The 25,005-nt window shown below is 44.2% G+C and overlaps 4 protein-coding genes across 7 annotated transcripts in view; 1 reads left to right on the top strand and 3 right to left on the bottom strand.

The window, feature by feature from the left end:
* Positions 1–7,273, bottom strand: part of DIXDC1 (DIX domain containing 1) — a 74,296-nt gene extending 67,023 nt beyond the window's left edge. The window contains exons 1-3 of one of the 3 annotated variants that reach the window (XM_059930436.1): positions 7,180–7,273; positions 6,354–6,483; positions 5,477–5,568 (exon numbers count right to left, since the gene is read on the bottom strand). In XM_059930436.1, coding sequence (XP_059786419.1) covers positions 5,477–5,533 — 57 coding nt within the window. In that variant the 5' untranslated portion in view covers positions 5,534–5,568; positions 6,354–6,483; positions 7,180–7,273. The remainder of the gene's footprint in view (positions 1–5,476; positions 5,569–6,353; positions 6,484–7,179) is intronic. The other 2 variants (XM_059930437.1, XM_059930438.1) reach the window with 2 other exon arrangements.
* A 518-nt stretch (positions 7,274–7,791) lies between these two features.
* On the bottom strand, positions 7,792–19,253 carry C8H11orf52 (chromosome 8 C11orf52 homolog). Of its 2 annotated transcripts, none has more exons than XM_059930433.1 (5): positions 19,170–19,253; positions 14,723–14,903; positions 10,025–10,062; positions 8,966–9,021; positions 7,792–8,733 (listed from the first exon to the last, which is right to left on the bottom strand). In XM_059930433.1, the coding sequence occupies exons 2-5, from the start codon at positions 14,752–14,754 to the stop codon at positions 8,485–8,487; spliced, it is 375 nt and encodes a 124-aa protein (XP_059786416.1). In that variant the 5' UTR covers positions 14,755–14,903; positions 19,170–19,253; the 3' UTR covers positions 7,792–8,484. The 2 variants fall into 2 exon arrangements, with proteins under 2 accessions (XP_059786416.1, XP_059786417.1); XM_059930434.1 differs by having other exon boundaries at positions 14,723–14,906; positions 19,170–19,250.
* HSPB2 (heat shock protein family B (small) member 2) lies at positions 16,936–19,660 on the bottom strand. Its single transcript, XM_059930431.1, has 2 exons — positions 19,170–19,660; positions 16,936–18,676 (listed from the first exon to the last, which is right to left on the bottom strand). Exons 1-2 carry the CDS (start codon positions 19,261–19,263, stop codon positions 18,225–18,227), a joined length of 546 nt encoding a protein of 181 aa, XP_059786414.1. The 5' UTR covers positions 19,264–19,660; the 3' UTR covers positions 16,936–18,224.
* Positions 19,661–20,017: 357 nt separating this feature from the next.
* CRYAB (crystallin alpha B) lies at positions 20,018–23,462 on the top strand. Its single transcript, XM_059930432.1, has 3 exons — positions 20,018–20,532; positions 21,662–21,784; positions 23,097–23,462. Exons 1-3 carry the CDS (start codon positions 20,332–20,334, stop codon positions 23,298–23,300), a joined length of 528 nt encoding a protein of 175 aa, XP_059786415.1. The 5' UTR covers positions 20,018–20,331; the 3' UTR covers positions 23,301–23,462.
* The last annotated feature ends 1,543 nt before the right edge of the window (positions 23,463–25,005 follow it).

Raw genomic sequence — 25,005 nt, 5'->3', positions numbered from 1 at the left:
AGCTGGGAGAATAAGTGGGTTAGCTAAATGACCTAGGAATAACTAGGACAATGATCCGCATCCTGTAGTGCCCGAGCAAGGGAAAACTGCAAGCCAGTCCTGGTAGCTGGAACCACTCCCACCGCTACAGGCCTGTTATTCACTCTGCCTGGAGGAGAGGCAAAGAGTCCAAGCAAGCTGCTTTCTGCATATCTCTGTCATGCTGCCTGGTTTCTGAAATTACACCAAGCTTCCTCAGTCCTGCATTACTTTAACAATAAAGGCAATGGATAAACAACAAGATTCTACTGTATGGCACAGGGAACTATATTCAATATCCTGTGATAAACCATAACGGAAAAGAATATGAAAAAGAACGTATATATATGTATAACTGAATCACTGCTGTACAGCAGAAATTAGCACAACATTGTAAATCAACTATACTTCAATAAAATTTTAAAAAACCAATAAAGGCAGATACTTTCCTCACCAACTAAAAGCTACCCAAATATCTATCTACAAAAGTAATAATAGCAAAATTGAGCTCTTACTATGTGCCAAGCCCTGTACTCAGCACTTACATACATTAGCTCATGTGATGGTCACAGTTACCACAATCAGTAGGTTTTTTTATTGTCCCCACTTTACATATGCAGAAAGAGAGATCTGGAGGGTAATTTGCCCCAACCCCATAGCTACTAAGCGGTGAAGCCAAAGTCCAGGTTCTTAATCATTATGCAATATTTTTATATGATGTTACAGCATAGAAGGAACTCAGCATATGTTTTTAGTTGAATGAAAGAATAAGCCAATGGAGGAAACACTGGCAAACTCATTCATCACTTCTATTAATACAGATAATAACATGTTAGCCTAAGTAAGACTTTGAACCGCAAACAAAACTGTCATTTGGTGAAAATGTTGACTGTGACTTCTCCCTGCAGAGAACTAAGAAGTGTGAAATTCACACCTATGTAAAATTTAACACACCTATTATGGGCAATCATTAATGACTATAAGGAAGCAGAAGGGCAGTTTGAATAAACAAATAATTAAAATTGTCATTGGAAATATTTTAAATGACTCTCTGAAATAATTTCTTAGTCTTTTTCTGTTTTCTCACATTAGCAAGTTCCTTGGCAGTAACATATGTTTACAATTTCTATTGCATTTATCTTCAGAGACATCACCATAAATACATACACACAAAAGGGTTCACGTCTACCGGCAAAGGTCCCAAACGTGTCCTGGCTCCTAAACTGCTCTCTTTTGTCTCCAGGCTTTTCTGCCAGTCTGCATCCCTTAATCTTCCTTAGGCAACACATTCATCTTGCTGTTCAACTGCTCAAATGTCTTCAAACACTCCCTTTTCCTAGCATGTCAGATATAGATTCCTCATGCCCAGCTCTTAAGGCCTCCCCCCTCACTGCCTATGCTCAGTTCGCAGGCTCTTCACCATTTCATAGATTCACGGGGCTCATTTTCACCTCTATACCTTCATGACTATCCCTCTGCCTAGAATGCCCCGCACTTCTGCTACTCAAATCTTCACTATGCCTAGTTTAAGTTCCACTTCCTCATGGAACTCCTCTGACCACTCCTGAGTTCGTTAAAATCAAGACAGATCTGATCATAATCTGTCTGGAACACCCACCTCTCAGATAACCCATGGTGCATCCCTGCCCTTCTTTCAGGTCTCCGCCCAAATGTGTTTATTCTGTTTGGCCTTCTCTGACCACTCTGCTTAAAATGATACCACCTCCTCACCTCAGCACTCCCAAACTTCTTTGCCTGGTTTAATTTTATTTTCCTTCCTAACATTCATCACCATCTTGCATACTCTAGATTTACTTGTTTACTTGTTTATTGTCAGCCTCCCTTCTGCCCAGAATGTAAGCTGCATAAGGGCAGGGAGTTTTGTATGTTTTGTTACTGATTTATCTCTAGAACGAATATTTCAAGGCATATAGTAGATGCTCAATAAATATTGGCTTCTTCTCCTTAAAATTCAAAAGTGATAGCATGCTATATACTATATCATTTAGCACTTTATAGTTAATTTAGGAATGTGATTTTTAATCTCTTTTACTGCATTTCCAAGACAAATATAAACAATTTCTGGTATTCTTCTATACTTTCCTCTCCTTCACCAATGCAGTCTTTCATTAAACATATATTAAATGTATACTGAGCACCTATTATATACAGCAGGTCCTATTCTTTTAGCAAAAACTTCAAGAAGTCACAGTTACACATAAATACACACACACACACAGAAGGGCAAGAAACAAGACTAAAAGAAAGAATAGTAAAAGGAAGACTAGTAAAACAGAGAATCCAATATTAGTATGTGGGGACAGAGTGTACAGGGTGATTGTGACAGACTGAGTGGGGAGAAAAAGGAAAAAAGAGACAGAATGGTGTGAGACTAGAGTAGGATGCTGCCAAAGTAGTCACCAGATGCTAGTGCTTAATATAAACTGTACCAAAGCAGATATGCAAATATATTCTACATGATTTTTTAAAATTCACATTTCAAAAGTTATCTGCCAAGTATCCTGTGGGTAAAATCAGATTAGGACTAGCGCCATCTGGTGGGTATTTTGGAAGTGACCCTGAGTTTCTCTCAGTAAAAACACTGTAAATGCCCCCATGTCTCTGGACTGCCATTCATAATGTGTTACGGTTCCACATGACTAATTATACTACCGTGAAATAATCTTTCTGCAGGACCCTGGGTCTCGTTGCAAGAGGTAGCCAGATTTCTACCAAGGACCTTCCTATCTCCCCACTGATGTCCCTCTGCCTTCTGAAGGATGTATACAAAATCTGACACTGCAATTCTTCTTTTAAAAAGTAGCTTATCACTTAAAATGTTCACATCCTTTGACCTAGCATTCTACTTCTGGAACTCTATCCTGAGGGGAAAAAAGTCTTAAATGAGAAAATCAATTAGTGTTTTACAAGGCGGGGAGGGGAACCTAAAAGTCCAACAACAAAGGAATGGTCAAGAAAATTACAGCCATAACAAAAAGAATAAAATACCTAGGAATAAACCTACCTAGGGAGACAAAAGACCTGTATGCAGAAAACTATAAGACACTGTTGAAAGAAATTAAAGATGATACCAACAGATGGAGAGATATACCATGTTCTTGGATTGGAAGAATCAATATTGTGAAAATGACTATACTACCCAAAGCAATCTACAGATTCAATGCAATCCCTATCAAATTACCAGTGGCATTTTTACAGAACTAGAAAAAAAAATCTTAAAATTTGTATGGAGACACAAAAGACGCCGAATAGCCAAAGCTGTCTTGAGGGAAAAAAACAGAGCTGGAGGAATCAGACTCCCTGACTTCAGACTATACTACAAAGCTACAGTAATCAAGACAATATGGCACTGGCACAAAAACAGAAATATAGATCAATGGAACAGGATAGAAAGTCCAGAGATAAACCCACGCACCTATGGTCAACTAATCTATGACAAAGGAGGCAGGGATATACAATGGAGAAAAGACAGTCTCTTCAATAAGTGGTGCTGGGAACACTGGACAGCTACATGTAAAAGAATGAAGTTAGAACACTCCCTAACACCAGACACAAAAATAAACTCAAAATGGATTCGAGACCTAAATGTAAGACCGGACACCATAAACTCTTAGAGGAAAACATAGGAAGAACACTCTTTGACATAAATCACAGCAAGATCTTTTTTGATCCACCTCCTAGAGTAATGGAAATAAAAACAAAAAATAAACAAATGGGACCTAATGAAACTTTAAAGCTTTTGCAAAGCAAAGGAAACTATAAACAAGATGAAAAGACAACCCTCAGAGTGGGAAAAAGTATTTGCAAACGAATCAATGGACAAAAGATTAATCTCCAAAATATATAAACAGCTCATGCAGCTCAATATTTTAAAAAAAACAACCCAATCAAAAAATGGGCAGAAGACCTAAATAGACATTTCTCCAAAGAGGACATACAGATGGCTGAGAAGCACATGAAAAACTGCTCAACATCACTAATTATTAGAGAAATGCAAATCAAAACTACAATGAGGTATCACCTCACACCAGTTAGAATGGGCATCATCAGAAAATCTACAAACAACAAATGCTGGAGAGGGTGTGGAGAAAAGGGAACCCTCTTGCACTGTGGGTGGGAATGTAAATTGATACAGCCACTATGGAGAACAGTATGGAGGTTCCTTAAAAAACAAAAAATAGAATTACCATATGACCCAGCAATCCCACTACTGGGTATATACCCAGAGACAACCACAATTCAAAAAGACACATGCACCCCAATGTTCATTGCAGCACTATTTACAATAGCCAGGTCATGGAAGCAACCTAAATGCCCATCAACAGACGAATGGATAAAGAAATGTGGTACATATATACAATGGAATATTACTCAGCCATAAAAAGGAACAAAATTGGGTCATTTGTAGAGATGTGGATGAATCTGGAGACTGTCATACAGCGTGAAGTAAGTCAGAAAGAGAAAAACAAATATCGCATATTAACGCATATATGTGGAACCTAGAAAAATGGTACAGATGAACTGGTTTGCAGGGCAGAGAGACACAGATGTAGAGAACAAACATATGGACACCAAGGGGGGAAAGCAGTGGTGGGTGGGGTTGGTGGTGTGATGAATTGGGAGATTGGCATTGACATGTATACACTGATGTGTATAAAATGGATGACTAATAAGAGCCTGCTGTATAAAAAAATAAATAAAATAAAATTCAAAAGAAAAAATAAAACAACAAAAAAAGAAAATTACAGCCATTATAATGTCTACCAAACATTTGTGTTCATATGAAAACAAATATTTTAACAATTTCATATTAACAAACATTAAGCCAGAAAAAGCAAAAGGCAAAAGTATGTGCATAATATGATCTCAAATATGTAAATAATATACATAGAAAAAAGACTAGAAGAAAATATTCTAAAATATTAACAGGATTGCTTCTCGTTGGGAAGATTATGTTTTTAAAAAAATCATGGTTTGCACTATTTCCCAAATGCTCTATAATTCACATACATTATTTCCTTTTTTTTTTTTTTTTTTTTGGCTGCACCATGCAGCACACAGCATCTCAGTTCCCCGACCAGGGATCAAACCCATGCCTCCTGCAGTGGAAGCATGCAGTCCTAACCGCTGGACCACCAGGGAATTCCCACGTACATTATTTCTATAACAAATGTTATTGAAATCTTTTAAACATCCATATGTTCTGATTAATTGCTAGAAATTTTCAACCTCTGCCTGATTTTATTAATTCCAGAAAAAGATAATAAATCAAGTGAGCCAGAATTTCCACAAGAAGGGGAAGCTAGAAAAGAAAGCAAATATATTACAATTTTGTTCCAGGATCTGAGTCCTGATGGAGAAATCCCCCAGTTGTCGAGCTGTACTGAAATTCCATTAACGTCATCACACTCCTCTCAATGGTACACCAGAAACTTACAGAGGGCTCTGCTGGTAGCAGGGGGTTACAGAGTCTCTTAACCACTTGGGTACCCATCTTCAGAGTCCCTAGAAGAACTGGATCAGGGCCACCTTAAAATAGGAAGAGAAAGATCCATGCAAAAATACAGGTCAAGAAAAAAATTCCAAAAGTTAAACCAATTTAGAGGGGTCAGGTTCCTGCCCCAAGCCTACCCATTTAAGTCATCTGGAAGTATGAAAAAAATAGGACCCCAGCGAGCAGGAAATCCAGCCCAAGATAGTATAATTACAACAGGACTATCCCAGTGGCATTTTTAATATAATCACTTAGGTTTTAATAGCAATAAGTAAAGACAAATGCTTCCCTATCAGTCAAGCAAGAATGCATTTTCCTTCCTCCCTAAATGTATCAGTCTGTTGACAGAAATAATCAATAAACAATCTATAATAGAAATAGAAAAGAGTTTTATTTGAGCCAACCTGAGGACTATAGCCCAGAGATAGCCTCTCAAATAACTCTAAGGAACTGCTCTGGAGAAGCATGGTTTTCAGCACAGTTTTAAATCTTGTCAGAACAAAGAACATCAAACAAATCAGAGATTCATTCCTTCAGTCTTTCAAACAAACAGATCAGCATGTACACAGCAAGTCAGTACGGCCTTGGCACCTGGGAAGGGAGTCTTATCATCGAAGGAGTAGCAGCATTGGTGTCCCAGGAAGGGAGGCATTTAATCTTTACTTTTAACATGGCTATTCTTTACTTCTAGTCAAGGCACCCTTTTCTATAATGATTAAAGCAGATGTACAATGTATGTTTGATAAGCCACAAACAGGCTGTTTTAGTTAGCACAAAATTCAAGGTAAACCATGTATTAGCCAGAATGACTTTCCCATACCTCAATATGTGAAAATTTCTTCCATTAAGTCACAGACCATAGGAAGGATTCTGAAGACAATGAGGAGAAATAACCGGGAGCTCTGCTTCTGGCTCACTGTTCCCTTCATCCTCAGGAATTCAGTTTTAACCTAGAAAGGCAGCACTTACATTCCAAGGCAGAAATGTTTAAGGCACTTGAAGTTTATAAAGTGCTATCACCTATATCAACTTATGTGGCCAGCATAGTAAACAACCCTTGGAAAGCGAGTTCATTTTATTACCCCCAGCTGACACGAAACAGGCTAGTGTGTTGTTCTGCCAATTAGTAGTGCAGGCAGTGTTCTAGCCACCTCTTCTGAATCCACTTGCACTAAATCTGTGCCAGAGAACAGGCCTAGAATGGTGCCTAGTGGTGGTGGTGAAGATGATGGTGACAGGCAACATTTGCCCACATACTATGAACTCTTCCAAGTGCTTTAAATTCTCACAAATACTCTAAGTAGTTGATGCTATTATTTCCAACTATTTTTTGCGCTGTGATTGCATTTTTCAGTACTCTATCCATCTTAAGGAATCTTCCCTCTCAGGAACAAACCCAGGGGCCACCGTATTTGCGGAGGATGGTGTGCAGCTTGAGAACGGGAAGTCTTCAAGCTCCGAAAGTCTGAATCAAGAACTGCACACTAAGAACCTGAAAAGCTTGGAGAGGGTTCGGAACCTGAAACTTCCACCTCCTTCTTCCCACCACACTCTCGCCCCTCCGTTTGCCCCCAGCTCTGGTCTGGAAGCTCAACCGGTGGTAATAATACTTTCCAGGTAGGTACCCGCCACCTTTCAGCACCTACCTCTTAAATCGTCGATGTGTGGTTCCGCCTTTCTGTCCCCAGCCCTTCTGAGCACGGCCTCCTCCTGCTATAGCGTCGCCTCTGCGTGCCCGCTGCCATGGTGACGGCGGAGGCCGGCCCGGACCGGTCCCGCCTCCAGCCAGCCGGAGCCAGCCCTGGTCCAGCTCCGCCCCCTGCTCCGCCCCCTGCCGGCTCAGACCCCGCCCCCTGCTTGTCCAGCCCCGCCTCCTAATGGCCCTGAGCACAACCTCTGCGGGCCTTCACCCTGTCTCTTGCCGGCCCGGACCCCGCCTCCCGATTGCCAGAACCGCTTCCCCTGCCCGTCTAGACCTGCCTCTCGCTGGCTTGGACCCTGTCTCCTGATAGCCAAAACCCTGTCCCTCGGCCCGGACCCCGCCTCCTGCCGGCCCCGACCCCGCCCTGGGAGCTCTGCCTTTTGTACATGGGAACCTGCCTCCAGTCCGTGCAAACTACTGCTTCCGGGGCTCTACTCCGGCCGCACCCGGTAGTGCGGCAGAAAGTGGCTGGCCTTCCCTACTACCCTGAGGCTGAGTGAGACCCGCTGTGCTTCGAAGAGCCCGCAGACCTCCACCCAAGAAAACACACCAGGCATGTTCCTTATGCGATTTATTGATCCTAACGGCTCTGCACCCGCGAGAGAAAACAGTCCAGCTAAAGGGAGTTTCTGGGCCTTGCAGTGCTGTCAACATCTGTGACTTGACGTCCTTGTAATGGATGGTCAGAAAACGCTTGCTCCATGCCTCAGCCCCTTCCCTCATTTGTTTGTGTAGGTCTGGGACCCTTGACCCAGCCACTGAGGAAATTGCCCAAGCCAGCCCTAGAAGCTGTGTACAAGAGCTCTGAATGCTTTCCAGAGCACCTCTTCTTCTTCAGCTTTGGCGTTTAAGGTGTGTAGAAGGGATACCATCAAATTAACTCCAACAAAATCGGCTCAAGTGCAGATGCTTCAAGGGTAACCTGTTCCCTCTGCACTTTTCTAGAGAGCAGGAACAAAGGTAGGGGGCAAAACCCTACCTTCCCGCACACTCAGCCTAGCCCTCTCATTTTGTAGAACTCCATCCACCCCCAGGTAACCCAAATACAACCCCAAGCTAATGGTGGCAAATAAGAGATAGGCTTAGGGAGAGCGCAAGACTGGGGCCCTCAATTCCAGGGGTTCTGTAGTTCTTTAAGCCTAAAACGTGTCCGCCATCCCTGGGCTGCCAGCCAGTTCCCCCAAAGCAGTAGATTCTCCCCACAGCCATAGTGGTGAAATGATGCAAACAGGTCCCTCCTCTCCAGGGCTCATACTAGGGTCCCGTTCTTGCTGTCATAGCGGGGTGTGGACTGGGGGAAGTAAAGGGTCGCATACTCTGTAGCATTTTCTAGCTGTAGGTGCTTCACCTCCTGGGCAGAGCGCGTCTGGGTTAGGCTGCACACTTGAATGTCTGCATAGTGTAAGCTGCTCTCCTCCGACCTGAGGCCTTGACTCCTCTCCTGAGACATAGGCTGCTTTAACACCTGCTCATACGTACGTCCCGTTGGGTCATGGCCCTGAGAGAAATGGACAGCGTTAAGGGAGATTCTTGACTTGGTTTTGCCCCTCACCTCCAACGCAGGGTCTGTTAAATGACACTTTGCTTTGCTGCTTTGGGGGATGGAGGAAGATGGGCAGGACCAGAAACTTCTACAGATAACTGAGACGTTTCTGTCCCAGGATGGAAAAGCTGAGTCCTGGGATCCCATGTCTGAGCAACCTCCTGGAAGGGATGGAGGTTGTCATTACCTTTGTGCCATTCTGTTGCTGCTGCTGCTGCTTTAATGTCCGTCTTGCTTGGCTCCCTGAGAGGAAGAAATCCGACTTAAATCCATTTTCTCTTCCTGTCTCTACTGAGATTGCCTTCTTCAAATCTCTGTGAAATTATTATGGTGGGCTTCTAACTAATCTCCCTGCCTCTGCTCTCATCTCTTACTTCTACCATTCCCACAAACTCCTTAGCAGAGTATACAATCTGGCTCTTTCACAATCTGCCCGTAATATCTTCCATCCTAATTTTTCACTGGCCCCTAACATAGTTCAACAGGCATATGTTGAGAGCCCATTGTATGCCAGGCTCTGTGCCACATTCTAGGGATAGAAGGATGAGTAGGCTGTTTTCTCCTCTGCAGGGGAGCTTGCAGTCTACGCAGGGAGACAAGTAAACAGACTATTACAGGGCAATATGGTAAGAGCTCAGCTACACCAAACATTTGGTCACTTTCCATAAAGTCGCTCTCTTCTCTTGTCTTTCTTTTCTCTGCATGAGATAATTCCCTGGCCTAAAATACCCTCTCCTCTCTGCTCCTCTTCCAACTTGTGAACTTGCTATTATTCCTTCAACATCGGTGTTTTCTCCCCTTCTCTCACAGCATGAATATGGTGCTGCTGGGAGCACTCGTATCAATACGTGGTATTACGGTTACTTGTTAACGTGTATCTCTTTCTCAAACTTGATTTTCAGTTCCTCTAGGGCCGAGACCATGTGCCCTTCCTCTTGTGCCTCTCTGCCTCCTTGGAATCCTGCCTAGTGCTTCACATACAATATAAGGGTTGAATAAATTTTTGCTGGATGAATGAAAGAATGAGCAACCAACCTTGCCACTCTTAGATAATGGAAAGGATGAGACTCAGAGTTTCAGAGCTGGTCTTGAGCACAGTAACCTAACGATTCTCTTTGGTGTACTATCTCCCTTTAGCCGTCCCCCACCTTATGCCCCTTCTAAAGACACTGGTTCTCTTATCTTCTTTTCTCAAATTTGCACTCCCCCTAGCATCCCCCCCCTCCCCCCCGCCAACGCCCATTACCCATTTTCTTTTTCCTCTGGAAAGTTGATGGGCAGCTCCTGTGAAAGGAAAAACAGATCACTCATGTGTAAAAGCCTGGCCTCTATCTTCCCTCCTTCATCATTTGCTCTGTGGTCCCCTTAGCATTCTGGTAGGATGACCTTCCCTCACCTCCCTCTAACAAAGATTCACCCTGAGCCAGCCCCAAAGCATTTATCAAGGGTACCATACCTCTCCCAAAGGGCTGGTTCTGGAAGGTGGAGTGGTACAACTGACATAACCAAACCCAAAATACAGACTCAGGCAACCAGGCGCTACATGCCAGGGATGTAGCTGAGTTGAGGGCTATTCTGGGATTGTCTAACAGGCTAATCCCAGCAGAGGGTAAGGGAAACTGGCCAAATAATGGGATATTCCTGGATTCAGAGACCCTCTTGCTTCTTCTCTGGTGTCTGTCCTTCAGGGTCTCTGCCAACCTGGGGTTCTCATTCTGGGAGTCACAGAAACTGCCACAACCAGGGCTGACTAATTAGAGCCCTGCACAGCCCTTTCCTAACAGGTGACCTCCCGCCCTGCTTCTTTGTCCTTGTTTTTAATTAACACAGAAAGTGAAAGATGTTTAACCTTTAACATCCAGAGCACAGGAAGCTCTGAATTTGGTGAGTGACTCAGCTACGCTGCCCTCCCTGCAGGACAGACCTCTTATACTAATTTCTGAGCCCCTGGGGTCCCCGATGGAGCCAGTGTGTCTACGTGATTGTCAACTGTTTGATGGCCAGAGAAACAACACTTGTCTGAGGAAATAGGCTGAATAGTTTGTGGCTTACTCCAGATGTTTTTCTTGCCCGTACATTTCCAACTGTAACAGAGCCAACCCTATTTGTCTGACTTCTGTCTCCCCAAGGAAGTTTCCTTCTTTTGCTAATTAAAAAGAAAGGGGGGGGGACTTCTAAATCATGTTCATTTTACTAATGTAGAAAAAGCAGGATTTTTCCACATATATCTGACAGAGGTTTGTGTTTTGGTTTGATTTTTGGTTTTAATGCAGCTTGCTGAGCTGAGAGCAGTTTGAGTCTCCATTTGAACTCTAGAGGTGGTTCAGAAGAAAAGCTTTGAAACTATTTCTGGGTCTTTCTACTTCCTCTTCTTCCACTTTAGCTCTTCCTTTCTTTTACCACTGCCTAGTCATAGCCTAATCCTAGCCTCTAATTCCTTGCCCCTGGTCACTACTGTCTTCCTACTTACTTCTACTTAAACAGATAAAGAGAATATTAATTCTAAAATAATGTAGACTTGGGTGACTCAATTTTAGTGAACAGAGCCTGTTCCCAAGTTGGATGTTGCACAATGCCTGGACACGACCCAAATGGAATATTCGGTTAGACTCGCGGGTGATGATAGGATTTTATGTTTAGCCCAGGATTAAGGAAACCAAATGGGCGCTCTCCTATATTGGTAGTAGGAATAAAAATTGGTGCAGTCTTTCTAGAATGCAATTGGCAATAAGTATAAGGAGCCTTAAACATAAATGTGTGTACCCTCTGATGTAGCAGTTCTAAGCAATAGTCAGACAGGTGCAAATATGGATGCTCATTGTAGCATTATTTATAACTGCAAAAAATAGGAAATATCCTAAATGTCCAACATTGGGAACTAACTAAATAAATGGCATCTCCAATCAATGGAACATTCTACATCAATTTAAGAGAGATGTTATGTTGGAAGAACACCTAATAGCATGGAAAATTTTCCTCTTTATTAAGATAATAAAAAGGTAATATGTTTTGGGAGAAAAACTATGCATATAGGCATTTAAAAAGGATTACATGGAAATACACTAAAATGTTCCTGTCATCTCTGGATGCTTATATTTATGATTGTTTCTTATTTTCTCCTCTTTGGTGCTTTCCAAATTTTCTACAGTGAATGTGTATTACTTTTGTAATCAGAAAAAAAAATTTTTAAATAAAAATCTCAATTGTCAGAGTGTCTAAGTTTGTGAAGTTTATTGAGATAATGAGAAATAGAGAAGAACAATATTTATCCAGTCCTACTAATATTTTAAGAGGAAAAAATATATTTTGGTTAGAATATCTGGTGCAGTGTTTCTAGACAGGCTCTAGAGTCTGATTGACGGTGTCAGACTGGCTCTATGACATTTAGCAAGTTTTTTACTTCATTAGGCTTCCATGTTCATTTTATTTATTTTATTTATTTAAAAATTTTTGGCCATGCCACATGGCATGCAGGATCTTGGTTCCCTGACCAGGGATCAATCCCAGGCCCTCAGCAGTGAAAGCGCTGAGTCCTAACCACTGGACCGCCAAGGAATTCCTTCCATTTTCTTATTAATAAAATGAAGATAATAATAGAACTTAAAACTCATGGGATTGTTGTAAAATTTACATAAAATAATAAATGTAAAATACTCAGCTAGGTGCCTGGCATATAATGAGTGTCAGTCAAAGCTGACTACTATGACTACCACCATCCGAGGAAGAAATAACCAAAAATGAAAACTATGAAGACTTGGGAAGAAAGGGAGTGAAAGATGCTTTACAGCCCCTTCTCTGGAAGTTTTTATGTTTCTAGATGTCCCATGTCTACAGGACATCTCAGAGTTTAAAAAGTGCTGTTCTCATTTTATAGATGGGCCAACTAAGGCCCTAGAACTTTGGTATCTTACTCAAGAAGGCAAGAACCAAATTTCCTATTATTGCTATGTCTTCTGCCTCTATCACCATGCCTGATACACATAGGTGTTCAATAAAATATTTGTTTAATAAATGAATGAGTAGTAGGAACAGGACTTGAATCCAATGTACTGACTCCAAATTATATGTGCTTTTCAATGTACCTCACCTATCTCTCTAAACATAATGATACTTTTATTCATAAACAGGACACCCTCAAGACAGATGCAGGCATGGAGTGGTAGAGCTAAGAAGGTAGTAGACAGGGGGCTTCCCTGGTGGCGCAGTGGTTGAGAATTTGCCTGCCAATGCAGGGGACACGGGTTCGAGCCCTGGTCTGGGAAGATCCCACATGCCGCGGAGCAGCTGGGCCCGTGAGCCACAATTACTGAGCCTGCGCGTCTGGAGCCTGTGCTCCGCAACAAGAGAGGCCGCGATAGTGAGAGGCCCGCGCACCGTGATGAAGAGTGGCCCCCACTTGCCGCAACTAGTGAAAGCCCTCGCACAGAAACGAAGACCCAACACAGCCTAAATAAATAAATTAATTAATATTAAAAAAAAAAAAAAAGAAGGTAGTAGGCAGGATAAAACTAGGCCCAGGGGTTTATAGCGTTAAAAAGAAACAACAGGCCGGGACTTCCCTGGTGATCCGGTGGTTAGGACTCTGCACTTCCACTGCACAGGGCATGGGTTCGATCCCTGGTCGGGGAACTAAGATCCCACATGCCAAGTGCAGTGCGGCCAAAAAATTAAAAAAAAAAAAAAAAAAGAAAAGAAACAACAGACCTCAAATGGTGTTGCTTGTGCTAAGCTCATACCACCAAACCATGGCTTAATACTTAGCCTAACTGGAGTTTCAACCTTCCCCAGGAATGTAGTCTTAAACGGTCAGTTTGGAATTTTCTGGTCAGCATCAATGAGATAATCTGCCACATAGACCTTTTCCATCGCCCAAAGGAAGATGAGGTCATCTGCTCTTCCCTTGATCCCTTCCCCCTTCTGCCTATAAAAGCCTTTCATTTTGTACCGCTCCTCGGAGCTCCTTTCTACTTGCTAGATGAGATGCTGCCCCATTCATGAACTGTTCAATGAAGCCAATTAAATTTTTTAAATTTACTTGGTTGAATTTTTGTTATTTAACAACAGTGATGACAATCCTGGGAAAGAACAATAAAGACAATATGATTCATTTATTGTGAGGCTTTCACATATAATCTGCTCTTCAAGTCCGTGATCTAAACAACACAGGTTGTGTTATCTACATATGACATATGAGGAAAAAGAGAAGTTACAGAATTGGCCTAAGGTCACACAGCAAACAAGTGTGAAAGTTATATTCAAATATTGCATGGATATTCTCCTTCTCCTCATTTCTGCCCTTTTATTTTTTATTTTTATTTTATTATTATTATTTTTTTTACTTCTACCTTTTTACATAAACACTTCTCCAAAGTTGATTTGCTTGATTCGGGAGGCAGTATTATGGCGTGATTAAAAGTATGGGCTTTGAAGTCAGATAAACTTGGGTTGGAATCTTGGTTTGTTTGCTTACTAGCCATGTGACCCCAGACAAATTAGTTAACGTCTCTGAATCTCAGCTTCTTAGCTGTAAAATGGGAGAAGGAGTAAGACCACCTCCCTCAGAATTTTTGGGAAAATTAAATGAGATTATAAAGTTCCAAATGCTACAATTATTACCATTATCTGGAGGAGAAAGGAAGAGAATAAAGGGAAAGAGGAGGCAGAGGAAGACAAAGAGAAAAAATGTCAATTTACCATTCCAGCCCTGTCCTGGCCGTTGGACAGACAGCTGGCTTGGCTGTTTTTTGAGGTTTCCTGAAAAGAGGGAGCAGAGAAGGGGTGCTGCTCTGGTGTTGGCCCCTGGAGGTGCCACGTGGAGGAGGTGCCATTTGGAGAAGGTGACAGTGGGAAATTGGCAAAGCACTAGCTGCAGGCTCTCTCTTATCCTTGGGGCATTCATGTCCACCAACAGAGACCTTACCCTCCGACCTTTCCCCCTACTCACCAGCTTCCCCCGCAGCAGAGCCGGTTTCCCATGGTGCTCTGTCTCCCGGAGAGCCCAGCTGTTTTGCTACAGATAGAGGCTTGTGCATTTCCTGGTTCCCGGTTCAGCTTTCAGTAGCAGCTCCCAGGGAGTCTCCGTCAGGGTCAGATTTCAACCTAACAGGTTGGACTTCGGAAGCCACCTGCTGGAAAGATTCCCAGGTGACTGCTCCCAGCCAAACGGTAGGGGAACACACACGGGCTCCAGGTGAGAGCAATCTCACCTTCGGGATTTGGAGCTACTTGGATGAAGCGTTAACTTTGAGCTTCAAGCTTCAGTGAGAAGAAACCTGAGACAGAAAAGGGCTCTGGGTTTCCATAGAAAATGTTTCTCTACTACTTCACACTGTCATTGAAATGTATCGTCTATAATAAAGAGTCTTACCTATGTTTCCCCAGCACTACGCAGGTCTAATTGAGTTTCACTTTCAAGGTAATCGGTGTCAGTCTCTTATTATCCTTGTCCAGAATCTGGGTTTGAATACTGGACTCTTTTGGAAACTAAAATTTAGGGAAATGTATTCCTTTTGTATTCTCCCTTGTTATTGGAATTAATGTGGACAAATCACTTTTTTCTAGGACTGTAAAAATGGAGGGCTGAACTCATTACTTAATCCCCTTTCTGGTCAAAAATCATATGATTCTATGATTGGAATGGTCTCAGCACTTCTTAACCACTCACTTCCCCATCCCCAGTAGAGAACTACGGAATCTCCATTTAATCTCAACTCAGCTTCTCCTCCAGTGACCTGAAGCTGGACTCATTCCACACTCACTGGCAACTAGGATGCAGTTGAGCAAATTCCTCTGCAGAAAATAGGGGCTCTAGGAGAATTTGTGGAACCTGTATGGCTTGTCTTCAGTGTTCCCACCCCCTCTTCAGTGTCTTGTTCAGATGCCCAGTTATTTGTGTGTCCCTTATGGATGTTCAGGACCCAGCACTCAGCCCTGTACTCCACAGAGAGTACCCTGGACGCTTCATTCCTCCCCATCTTCTTTCCTTATGAAAAATGGAGATAATAAGAGTCACAGCCTTGTAGGATTGTGGTGAAGATTAAATGAGATAATGTATATAAAACTCTAGTCCTGGGCCTGGCACATGGGACCCTCTCAGTAAGTCCTAGCTATTGTTATTATTATTACTTCTTGTTCTCAGCTAATTGTTAGACGGTAAAGCATCTTACTTTATTGTCTGGTGATGGATCATTGCACTAGCCTCTTATTTCATGGCCGTGCTTCTCCCTGGCAGTCCATTCTGTACTCTACCATTAACTGTATTCTTTTCATCCTGTTACCCAAACTTCTCAGCTTGGCACTCAAAGCCCTCCACAATCTCGGTCCCTTTCTAGCTACTTTCTCTAATTTAAAGAAAAAATTTAAAGGAAAACATGTGAGATTTTTATATAACCAGAAATTCCAAAGGAAGCAGCACTGTGTTGTGGTAGCCAGAAAATCTGATATACCCAAAGCACCATTAATAGAAGTCCAGAGTGATAAACAACGGTATTGATTATTCCACTGAAGTCTGTACCAGTCAGTCCATGATTGGAATAATAATTTTAGGTTTACATGTTGAATTTCAAGTTACAGTGTCAAGAGGCAGTGTGTTCAAGAGAAACTTGTCTGAGTTCTAAGTGGTATGGAAAGTCCTATAAAATATGGTTAAAAGAAGGATTGCGTTTATTTTCTGGACATAACCTGAACCAATGGGCAGAAGTTACTGAAATGTAGATTTTGGATCAATGGAAGGAAGAATTTATAACAGATGTGTCCAAAAAGAAAATGAAATGGGCTCCCTTATGAAGTTCTAAGCTCTCGGTCACGGAAAATGTCCCAGAAGTTGGCTAATAATCTTCAAAGTATTTGAATGGGATGGGGATTTGGACAAAATCAGAGGTTTCAAATTTTTTTCTAGCTAAGGAACCCTTTCTTTTAAATGAATCTCATGTAAAAATTCCAACTGCGAAACAGATCAAAGTGAAGCTGTTCTGGTTGAAGTCGGAATAGGATCCTTTTACAATTCTTTCTCTTCTCAGCTAGACGTTAAGATTCCTGAGAGTAGACAACAAAGGAGCATAGTTTTAAATTTATATTTACAATGTATAACCTCATAGTATATTACTTGGGGTTTAATAAATATTTGTTGAATGAGTGAACAAAAGAATACATCAATAGTTATTTCTCTAAGGCATGCTTTAATTTTTAGTAGATGGCAATCCTTTAACCAAGAATTGTATTCTTCAAGTGAGGGTTCTTATCCTGGGGGTCCACCGATTCCCTAAGAGGGGCATATGAATGGATCTCAAGAGCTGTGTGAACCTACTCAAATTGTATGCCAAATTTCGGAGCATGTGTGTTTTTCTGGTAAGAGGATCTATTGCTTTTGTCAGATTTTTCAAGAGGGTCCATAAAAAAAGTTAAGAATCAACCACTTTAATGGAAGAATTTCAGATGTCCATCACAACCTAGTAAAAGATATATTTGGGGGCAGGGAGGTCTTCTGGACACTCCTCAAAGCATACATATGCATGTTCTCTTGATTACAGAGAGTAATTAAGAGGTCAACCCCCCACCCCCCCCAGGCTTTCCTGAATACATCATACCCCTAGTATTAAGACTCTACTTCCAAAGGAAGTTTCCCTGGCCATAACCACCATACCAATAACCCTAGCTCCCCTGCATTTAGACTTGGATTGGATGGAGTGATGCAGCGATTCCTCCCTTTGGGATGTTTCAAGGTTAGAAACAAATGCTTTCTCTCATAGGCAGAGGGTGGGGAGACTTTGTGATTCAGTGACAATGGCAGAGGCTTCTGTGTCTGTGCCCCTGTGTCTGCATACTCGATCCCTCAGAATCAGAGACCATTTACAGTGGACAGACTTTAGTATGGGAAACCAGGGCTTTAGGCAACTCTGCAGCCAAAAGCTGTTTTCCCAACCCCTACCCAAAACAGGCCAGACAGTCTGGAGACCCTTGTTTTTGTGTCTCTAATCACCAGCTCAGACAGTGCCCTCTGGGCTGTTTGGATGGCATATCCATTTTCCCTCCCAGGATCACTCTCTCTTCTGTTGCATTGTGAGAAAATTATGGCCAGGAATTTGATCTGGAGCCAGTGTCAGCTTCCAGGTGTGATCTCAGCATCCAAGTGTGAGCTCAGGGTTAGCTATGACGTTGGGTACATCTAACTGAGGACCTTTTTGTCTAGCTGTCCTTTTTGTCTCCCTCCCTGCCCATCCCATCCTCCAGGCCACAGAATAGGGAGCAGCACAAACAAGGCCCTGAGATTTGGGTTTATTCAGCTCCACCCAAAACTAAATGAAAACACTATGACACGTCCCAAGGGACCAAAGCATACATTGTGACCATGCGCTTTTCCCTTCCCCCAAGGATGCTGCTGCCTCTGGGGTGGTGAGCAGCCAGTCCTACCACCGCGGGAGCTAGAAAGGCTGCTGGGTCTGCGGCACTCAGGGCTCAGCACTGGCTGCCTCCTCTTCCTCTGGATCAGGAGGTGCAGGGAGCAGGGAGATGTAGACCTCATTGACCTCTGTGTCCAAATGTCTGCCACCCCGAGGCGCCTCCAGGTTGAGGATGCCATCATGGGTGAGAGCAGCGCGGACCCGCCAGGGGTCAACATCAGCAGGCAGGACGTAGGTTCGGCAGAACTCTCTGGACACGAAGCCGTGGCGGTCCAGGCGTTGGGGGTGCCGGGCAGACACCTCCAGTAGGTTGTCCACAGTCCTCACGGTTACCTCATCGGGGGTAAAGTGGCTCACATCCAGAAACGCCTGGAACTTGCCCTCACTGAGCCGAAGCTCAGAGGCCCCTGCCCTGCTGCCCTCCCCAGCTTGGGCGGCCCGGGGCCGGACATAGTAGCCATGGTAGAGGGTGGGGGTCAGGATCTCTTCTGGCAGGAGGCCTGAGGGGCAGAGAGAGAGAAGGCAAGAGGCAGGATGAGGGAGGATGGGGTGGGAAGGAGGGCGGGCGACATGAGTGCAGATCAGGAGGGGAGGCCTAGGGAGAGCTGGAGGGGAGTCAGGAGAAGCAGGGAAGGGGAATGGAGGGGTCCCAGTGGCTGGAATGAGGCGGCTGGCGAGAGGAGACTGAGAAAGGGAATGAGTTGGGATGAGGAAGAGCAAACCAAACCGGGTCTGGGTGGTTAGCGGGGAGGCATCCCGAGGGGAGCAGGGGCAGGTATCAGAGCACAGTGGGCAGCAGTCCGCACCGAGGTCAGTAGGAAGGGGAGCGAGCCCTGCCCGGAGGGGGACGAGGGGGGAGTCTGGGGTGGGAGACGGCTCACCCCAGGAGTTCAGTTAAGCCCGGAGTGGGGTGGAGGCCAGTATCATTGGGAGGTCAGCCCAGAATTTCAGCAGGTGGGGGTGGGAGGCAAGGGGGTGGCGTCCGTGCCATACCTTCCCCGAAGCGCTGCTCGCCCAGGCGGCTCGGGTTGGCAAACTCGTACTCGGCGGTGGCCGGGTGGGCATGTGGCACCGAGCGGCCCGACATGGCTGCAGACCCGCCGGCGGCCCCGGCTCGAGGTGCGGCCCCAGCTGGCGCAGCGGCACCCCTCCAGCTGCCGCAGAGCCCGGGCGCACTCGAAGGTGGGGGCGGGGTCTACACCACCCAAAATAGTGCCGAGCCCGGTGAGGGAGGGGCGGGCAGCGCCCGCGTCGCGTGTGTGGCCTGCGCCGCCTGGACCCCCGTCCCCTCCGCTGCACGCCCTTCAGCTGTCATGGGGGGCCCCGCGGGGAGGACAGCTGGGGTCCTGGCTGCGGAGCGAGCTGGGGAGGGGAGGCTGGTGCCGGAGGCCCCGGAGAGACCACGCTGAGACCCTCCCAAAGAGTTTGCACGTTTTCCACGCCCCTCTTCTCCTCCTCAGTGGCAGGCAGCCGGCGCTCTGCTTCATCAAGCTCGCCTGGATTTACTGTTCTGCCAGGCCTGTAAAGTGAACGACGCAAACAACTTTCTCCCCTTTCTCTGGGGCAGGGTGAGGGGTCTTCCTGCCTAGATTAAGGTCAGGGTCCTCTCTGAACCCAGGGCGACCCCGGGCACCACGTGGAAACCTGCCGTTGACATGTTGGTGATTACTACTCTCCTTCAGGGACCCACAAAGAGTTAACATCCTGGGGCCCAGCCTAGGAAGATTCCAGTTCCTTCCCTGGCCCAAGATAGTCTCTGGCCACATTCCCTTGGCACGCTAGGCTGGAGAGGAGGAGGAGGGGCCCACTGCCCGCCTGCCTGGGATTCCTGCCTCAGTCCCAACTCCAGAGAAGGGCGTGGGGGTGGGTGCCATGGGATGCGGACAGAAAGCGAGTAAAACAAGACCAGGACAAGTCACTGGCCAGCTCAGACGTGTTTGTATTTCTCTTTTCTTAGCTCAGTGAGTACTGGGTATGTGTCAAACTGCCAAATCCCCAATCACAAGTCTCCATGAACGGGCAGTGAGCTGGCATAATAAAACCCCTGACATCATCATTCCAGAAGCTTCAGAAGACTGCATATATAAGGGGCTGGCTGTAGCTGCGGCTGAAGGAGCTGACCAGCCAGCTGAGTCTCCACACTCACCTAGCCACCATGGACATCGCCATCCACCACCCTTGGATCCGCCGCTCCTTCTTTCCTCTTCACTCTCCCAGCCGCCTCTTTGACCAGTTCTTTGGTGAGCACCTGCTGGAGTCTGATCTCTTCCCAGCTTCTACTTCCCTGAGCCCCTTCTACCTTCGGCTGCCTTCATTTCTGCGGGCACCCAGCTGGATTGACACTGGGCTCTCAGAGGTAAGTCTCCCCTCTGCCAGGACAGGTGAGTTCATTCTGGAGCCTCCTGGAAGCGTCACCATCCACTGTCCTTTTCCTCCTGGCCTAAATCTGACTAGGTCTAAGGGTCCCAAGTGTCTTAGGCTCTTGTATGTCCTGCAGTGAAGAAAGATGAGGTCCCTAGTTCCTCTCTTCCCCAGTCACCTGTTTGTATTCGATGCACCTCTGTATCCTATTTATTACATTTTTTCCATGTGTTACGAAGATCATTCTCTGTCCCATCTTCTAAGTAGGATGGCCCTTTCTGGTTTGGTTCATAATGATCTACAGGGAAAGAGCTGCCTTCATACCCCTTTGCTCACCTCTTCTAATACCTCACACTCCTGACAAATACTATCATCTCAAGTTCAAGAGCCAGGAGCCAGTCCTACCTCATCCTGAGCTTTTCATCCCCGCAGCATGGCGCTGGAGACAGCAGCCACTATTTTCTTCCTTTCTATTCCCTCTTCTATGATTTTCTGGGTTTCTCAGGGCTATGACAGGGCACTGGCCTGGGTCCAAGCCTAATGAGGATAGAAGGTAGGTCAAGTTTAGGGACCCCCCTCCACTTGTCCTGAGAGGGTAGGAGAATGGGGCAAACAGATAAGATTGACAGAAGCTGTCACAGATAACACTCTGGTTTAAAAATATTCAAGAGTGAGTAAACAGGAGCCGAGTGGGCAAGGGCTTTGGAAGGACAATCAGAGCCAGCAGAACATTCCAGATTGAGTGGGTGGAAAACTTGGCAGAGACCTGAGTAAGAAGAAGGGGCCTTTGTCTCATAGACAAATGACAAGGCCAGACATTGGGTCAGAGAAGCAGCAGAAGCCATGCCCAGACCCATCCTTGTGATTTGTCCCCTGGGTGGCCTGTCTTCTTCCCTGTCCCTGTAAATAAAATTTGGCCTGATGACCAAATGGTGTGCCTTGGCTACCACTGTAGTGGCACCCGTGAACTAGAGAGTCATGCTTATTCAAAAAGGGATTTTTAGCTAAAAAGAGGAGGATAAACTACCTGGAAAGAAAGCAAGTCTGCAGAATGAGACTGTACTAGTGTTGTTCATATTCCTACTATCTTACTGTCTTCCCCTCCCCCACCTTGCTATTTCCAGATGCGTCTGGAGAGGGACAGATTCTCTGTCAACCTGGATGTGAAGCACTTCTCCCCAGAGGAACTCAAGGTCAAGGTGCTGGGAGATGTGATTGAGGTGCATGGCAAACATGAAGAGCGCCAGGTACGTAGCTGGCTTTCTCTTCTGCTCATTCATCCAGTACATACTATATGCCAGAGACTGCCATCAGCCCCTGAGGCTGGCAGCATTCCAGTCCTAAGCCATAAGAGTCAAGAACAGGGATAAACCTGTTGCTGTTATTGTTGTTGTTGTTTTGGCCAGAGAAGTGATCTTTGTTGTTTGTTTTGATTTGATTGCCTCAGATGGGATAGATGTGATGTTAACTTCCCGTTTAAGCCTGTGGTTCTCAACCTTGACCACATTAGAATTGCCAAGGGAATTTAAAAAAAAAATCCCAATGCTCAGGCATATCCCAGGTCAGTTAAATCAGGATTTTTCAAAGCTCCCTAGGGGATTCTAATGTACAGTTAGTCAAGGCTGAAGACCACTGATTTATAAGTAGTGGTTGCTAGACATCTGATTCCTTTATATAATTACATTAACTGCATGCACTCGTAAGGCCCTTGAATTTGAGACTTTTCTTTCAGATGTTTTGGAATTCACTCTCTTTAGCCCATCTTAATGCTGAACTACTTGCTTTGCCTAAGCTTCAGAGCTCTACTCAGCTCCTAATACCCTAGACCCATGTGGAAATCAGTTGAGAGCCTGTCTGGATAAATGCTTGAGATTCAGCAGGTGTAAAGGTTACGGTCAGAATTCTTCAGCCAAATTCTAAAGAATGGAATAGCTTTTCATTACTTTCTGGGAGAGTTTTTCAATGAGTTTGCTTCCTACCGAAGGCAGTGAAAGCTCGGAGTCCTTACCACTGGACCACCAGGGAATTCCCAACTCAGAAACTTGTGCATCAAACAGTATAGTGTGAGGTCCTCAAGCTGTTTCAGTTTTGCTTGTATGATTCAACTTTAGATCAGAGCCTCCCTGGAGGGAGTCTTTATTGTTGTTGCTGTTATTATTAGGTCTATTGGTCTGGAAACTTCTGGAACATTCCTGAAGAGTCAGGACAATTTCTGGGTTTCCTCAGGGACTCAAATCTTCAAAGCCAGATGATATTCCAAATCCTGTAGGCCCAAAAAACATTGATCTAAACCTCTGGGAAATACCCCTGAACATGTCCATGCTTGAGGGTTTAGAGAGCTATGAAATTTTGGCTGTTCAAACTTCTCAGACTCTCATTGGTAGGAGTGGCCACCTAGGCAATTTCATCTTAACCCCAAACAGAACAGCTATTTAGCTTTCTCTCATGTTGCCATGCATTTGGCCACACCTAAGGGGAAGGAGGATGTCTGAGTTCTAGGCAAGTGATGCTATTTCCTGTTCTTATCTCTCTACCTCTTTCCTTATTCTCTTGGATTAGGATGAACATGGCTTCATCTCCCGGGAGTTCCACCGCAAATACCGGATCCCAGCTGATGTGGACCCTCTCACCATTACTTCATCCCTGTCATCTGATGGCATCCTCACTGTGAATGGACCAAGGAAACAGGCCTCCGGCCCTGAGCGCACCATTCCCATCACCCGTGAAGAGAAACCTGCTGTCACTGCAGCCCCCAAGAAGTAGCTGCCCTTTCTCTAACTGCATTTTTTAAAACAAGAAAATTTCCCCACCAGTAAATGAAAATCTTGTGACTAGTGCTGAAGCTTATTAATGCTAATAATAAGCAGGCCCAAATTTGGCAGGCCCAAATTATTAAGCTAATAAATATCATTCAGCAACAGATAACTGTCTTGTGTTTGAATATTTTGTAATAATTATCACATATGATTTAGGGGACTCCAGGGATATTAGAGTCAGAATGACTGTTTCCAGCGTTTACTCATGGGATAAATTTAGCAAGTCACTTAAGCTTTATGGTCTTTAGGTCTTCCATTTATAACATGGGGTACTGATTTGTACACTAGTTGTAAGGAGTAAATTAAGGAGAAGAAGTAGGTAAAGCCCTTAGCAGAGTTCAAGGAATATTAGTTCCTCTCCTCCCTCTTTGATTTTGGCCCTCAGGTCCAATAACAAATCTGAATGAGGTCTGGATGACAATGCATAAAAGGCCTTAGTGCGTCTCTGAAATTAATCATGTCACCAGGGAGGAGATGGTGTCCTCAACTTTGACATTTTGCTACTGATAAGCATTGCCTTCAGCTGATTCACAAGGTGGACAGGTGATTATCACAATAGGACTGGTGATTATCACCAAACAAGCCTCTCAGGTGTAGTCCCTTAATTAGCCAGTAAACACCTATTAAAACTTAGACTGGGAAATATACAATCCATTGACCCACAATTTAAAAAGGTTAACTTTTGTTTTTTATTTATTTTAAAATATTTATTTATTTAAGCCACTCTGGGTCTTAGTTGTGGCACGTGGGATCTTTAGTTGCAACATGTGGGCTCTTAGTTGTGGCATGCATGTGGGATCTAGTTCCCCAACTGGGATCGGAACCTGGGCCCCCTGCATTGGGAGTGTGGATTTTTACCCACTGGACCACCAGGGAAGTCCCTTATTTTTTTTATTTTTTAAATTTTATTGAAGTATAGTTGATTTATTATACAATGTTGTGTTAATTTCTGCTCTTCAGCAAAGTGACTCAGTTATCCACATGTACATATATATTTTCATATTCTTTTCCATTATGGTTCATCACAGGATATTGAATATAGTTCCCTGTGCTATATGGTAGAACCTTGTTGTTTATCCATCCTATATATAATAGTTTGTATCTGCTAATCCCAAACTCCCAATCCTTTCCTCCCCCATCCCCCCACCACAGGCAACCACAAGTCTGTTCTCTATGTCTGTGAGTCTGTTTCTGTTTCGTAGGTATGTTCATTTGTGTCATATTTTAGTTTTTTTTTTTTTTTTTTGGCCGCACCACGCGGCATGTAGGATCTTAGTTCCCCTACCAGGGATCAAACCTGCACCCCCTGCATTGGAAGCATGGAGTCTTAACCACTGGACCACCAGGAAAGTCCCTTTTATTTATTTATTTATTTATTTATTTATTTATTGGTGTGTCATATTTTAGACTCCACATATAAGTCATATCATATGGTATTTGTCTTTAAAAGGTTTAAGAATTACAGTGAATAACAACAGATCAATAAGTGATTATATTATTTAGCTTAAACAAAGACATACTGCTCTACAGAAACACCTCTATTTCACTTTTGTGAGTCTAGACAAACTTCTGATTCAATTAATGAAAAATAGCCCTGGTATAAATGTTTACAGGCAACTCTTATTTTTTCTGCACCCTCTTCCAGCTGATTT

Source organism: Balaenoptera ricei, chromosome 8 (assembly GCF_028023285.1).
Source record: "Balaenoptera ricei isolate mBalRic1 chromosome 8, mBalRic1.hap2, whole genome shotgun sequence".
In the NCBI taxonomy this organism is placed as follows: domain Eukaryota; kingdom Metazoa; phylum Chordata; class Mammalia; order Artiodactyla; family Balaenopteridae; genus Balaenoptera; species Balaenoptera ricei.
Note: the sequence above shows the minus strand (reverse complement) of the source record. Positions and strands in the feature narration are given on the sequence as shown.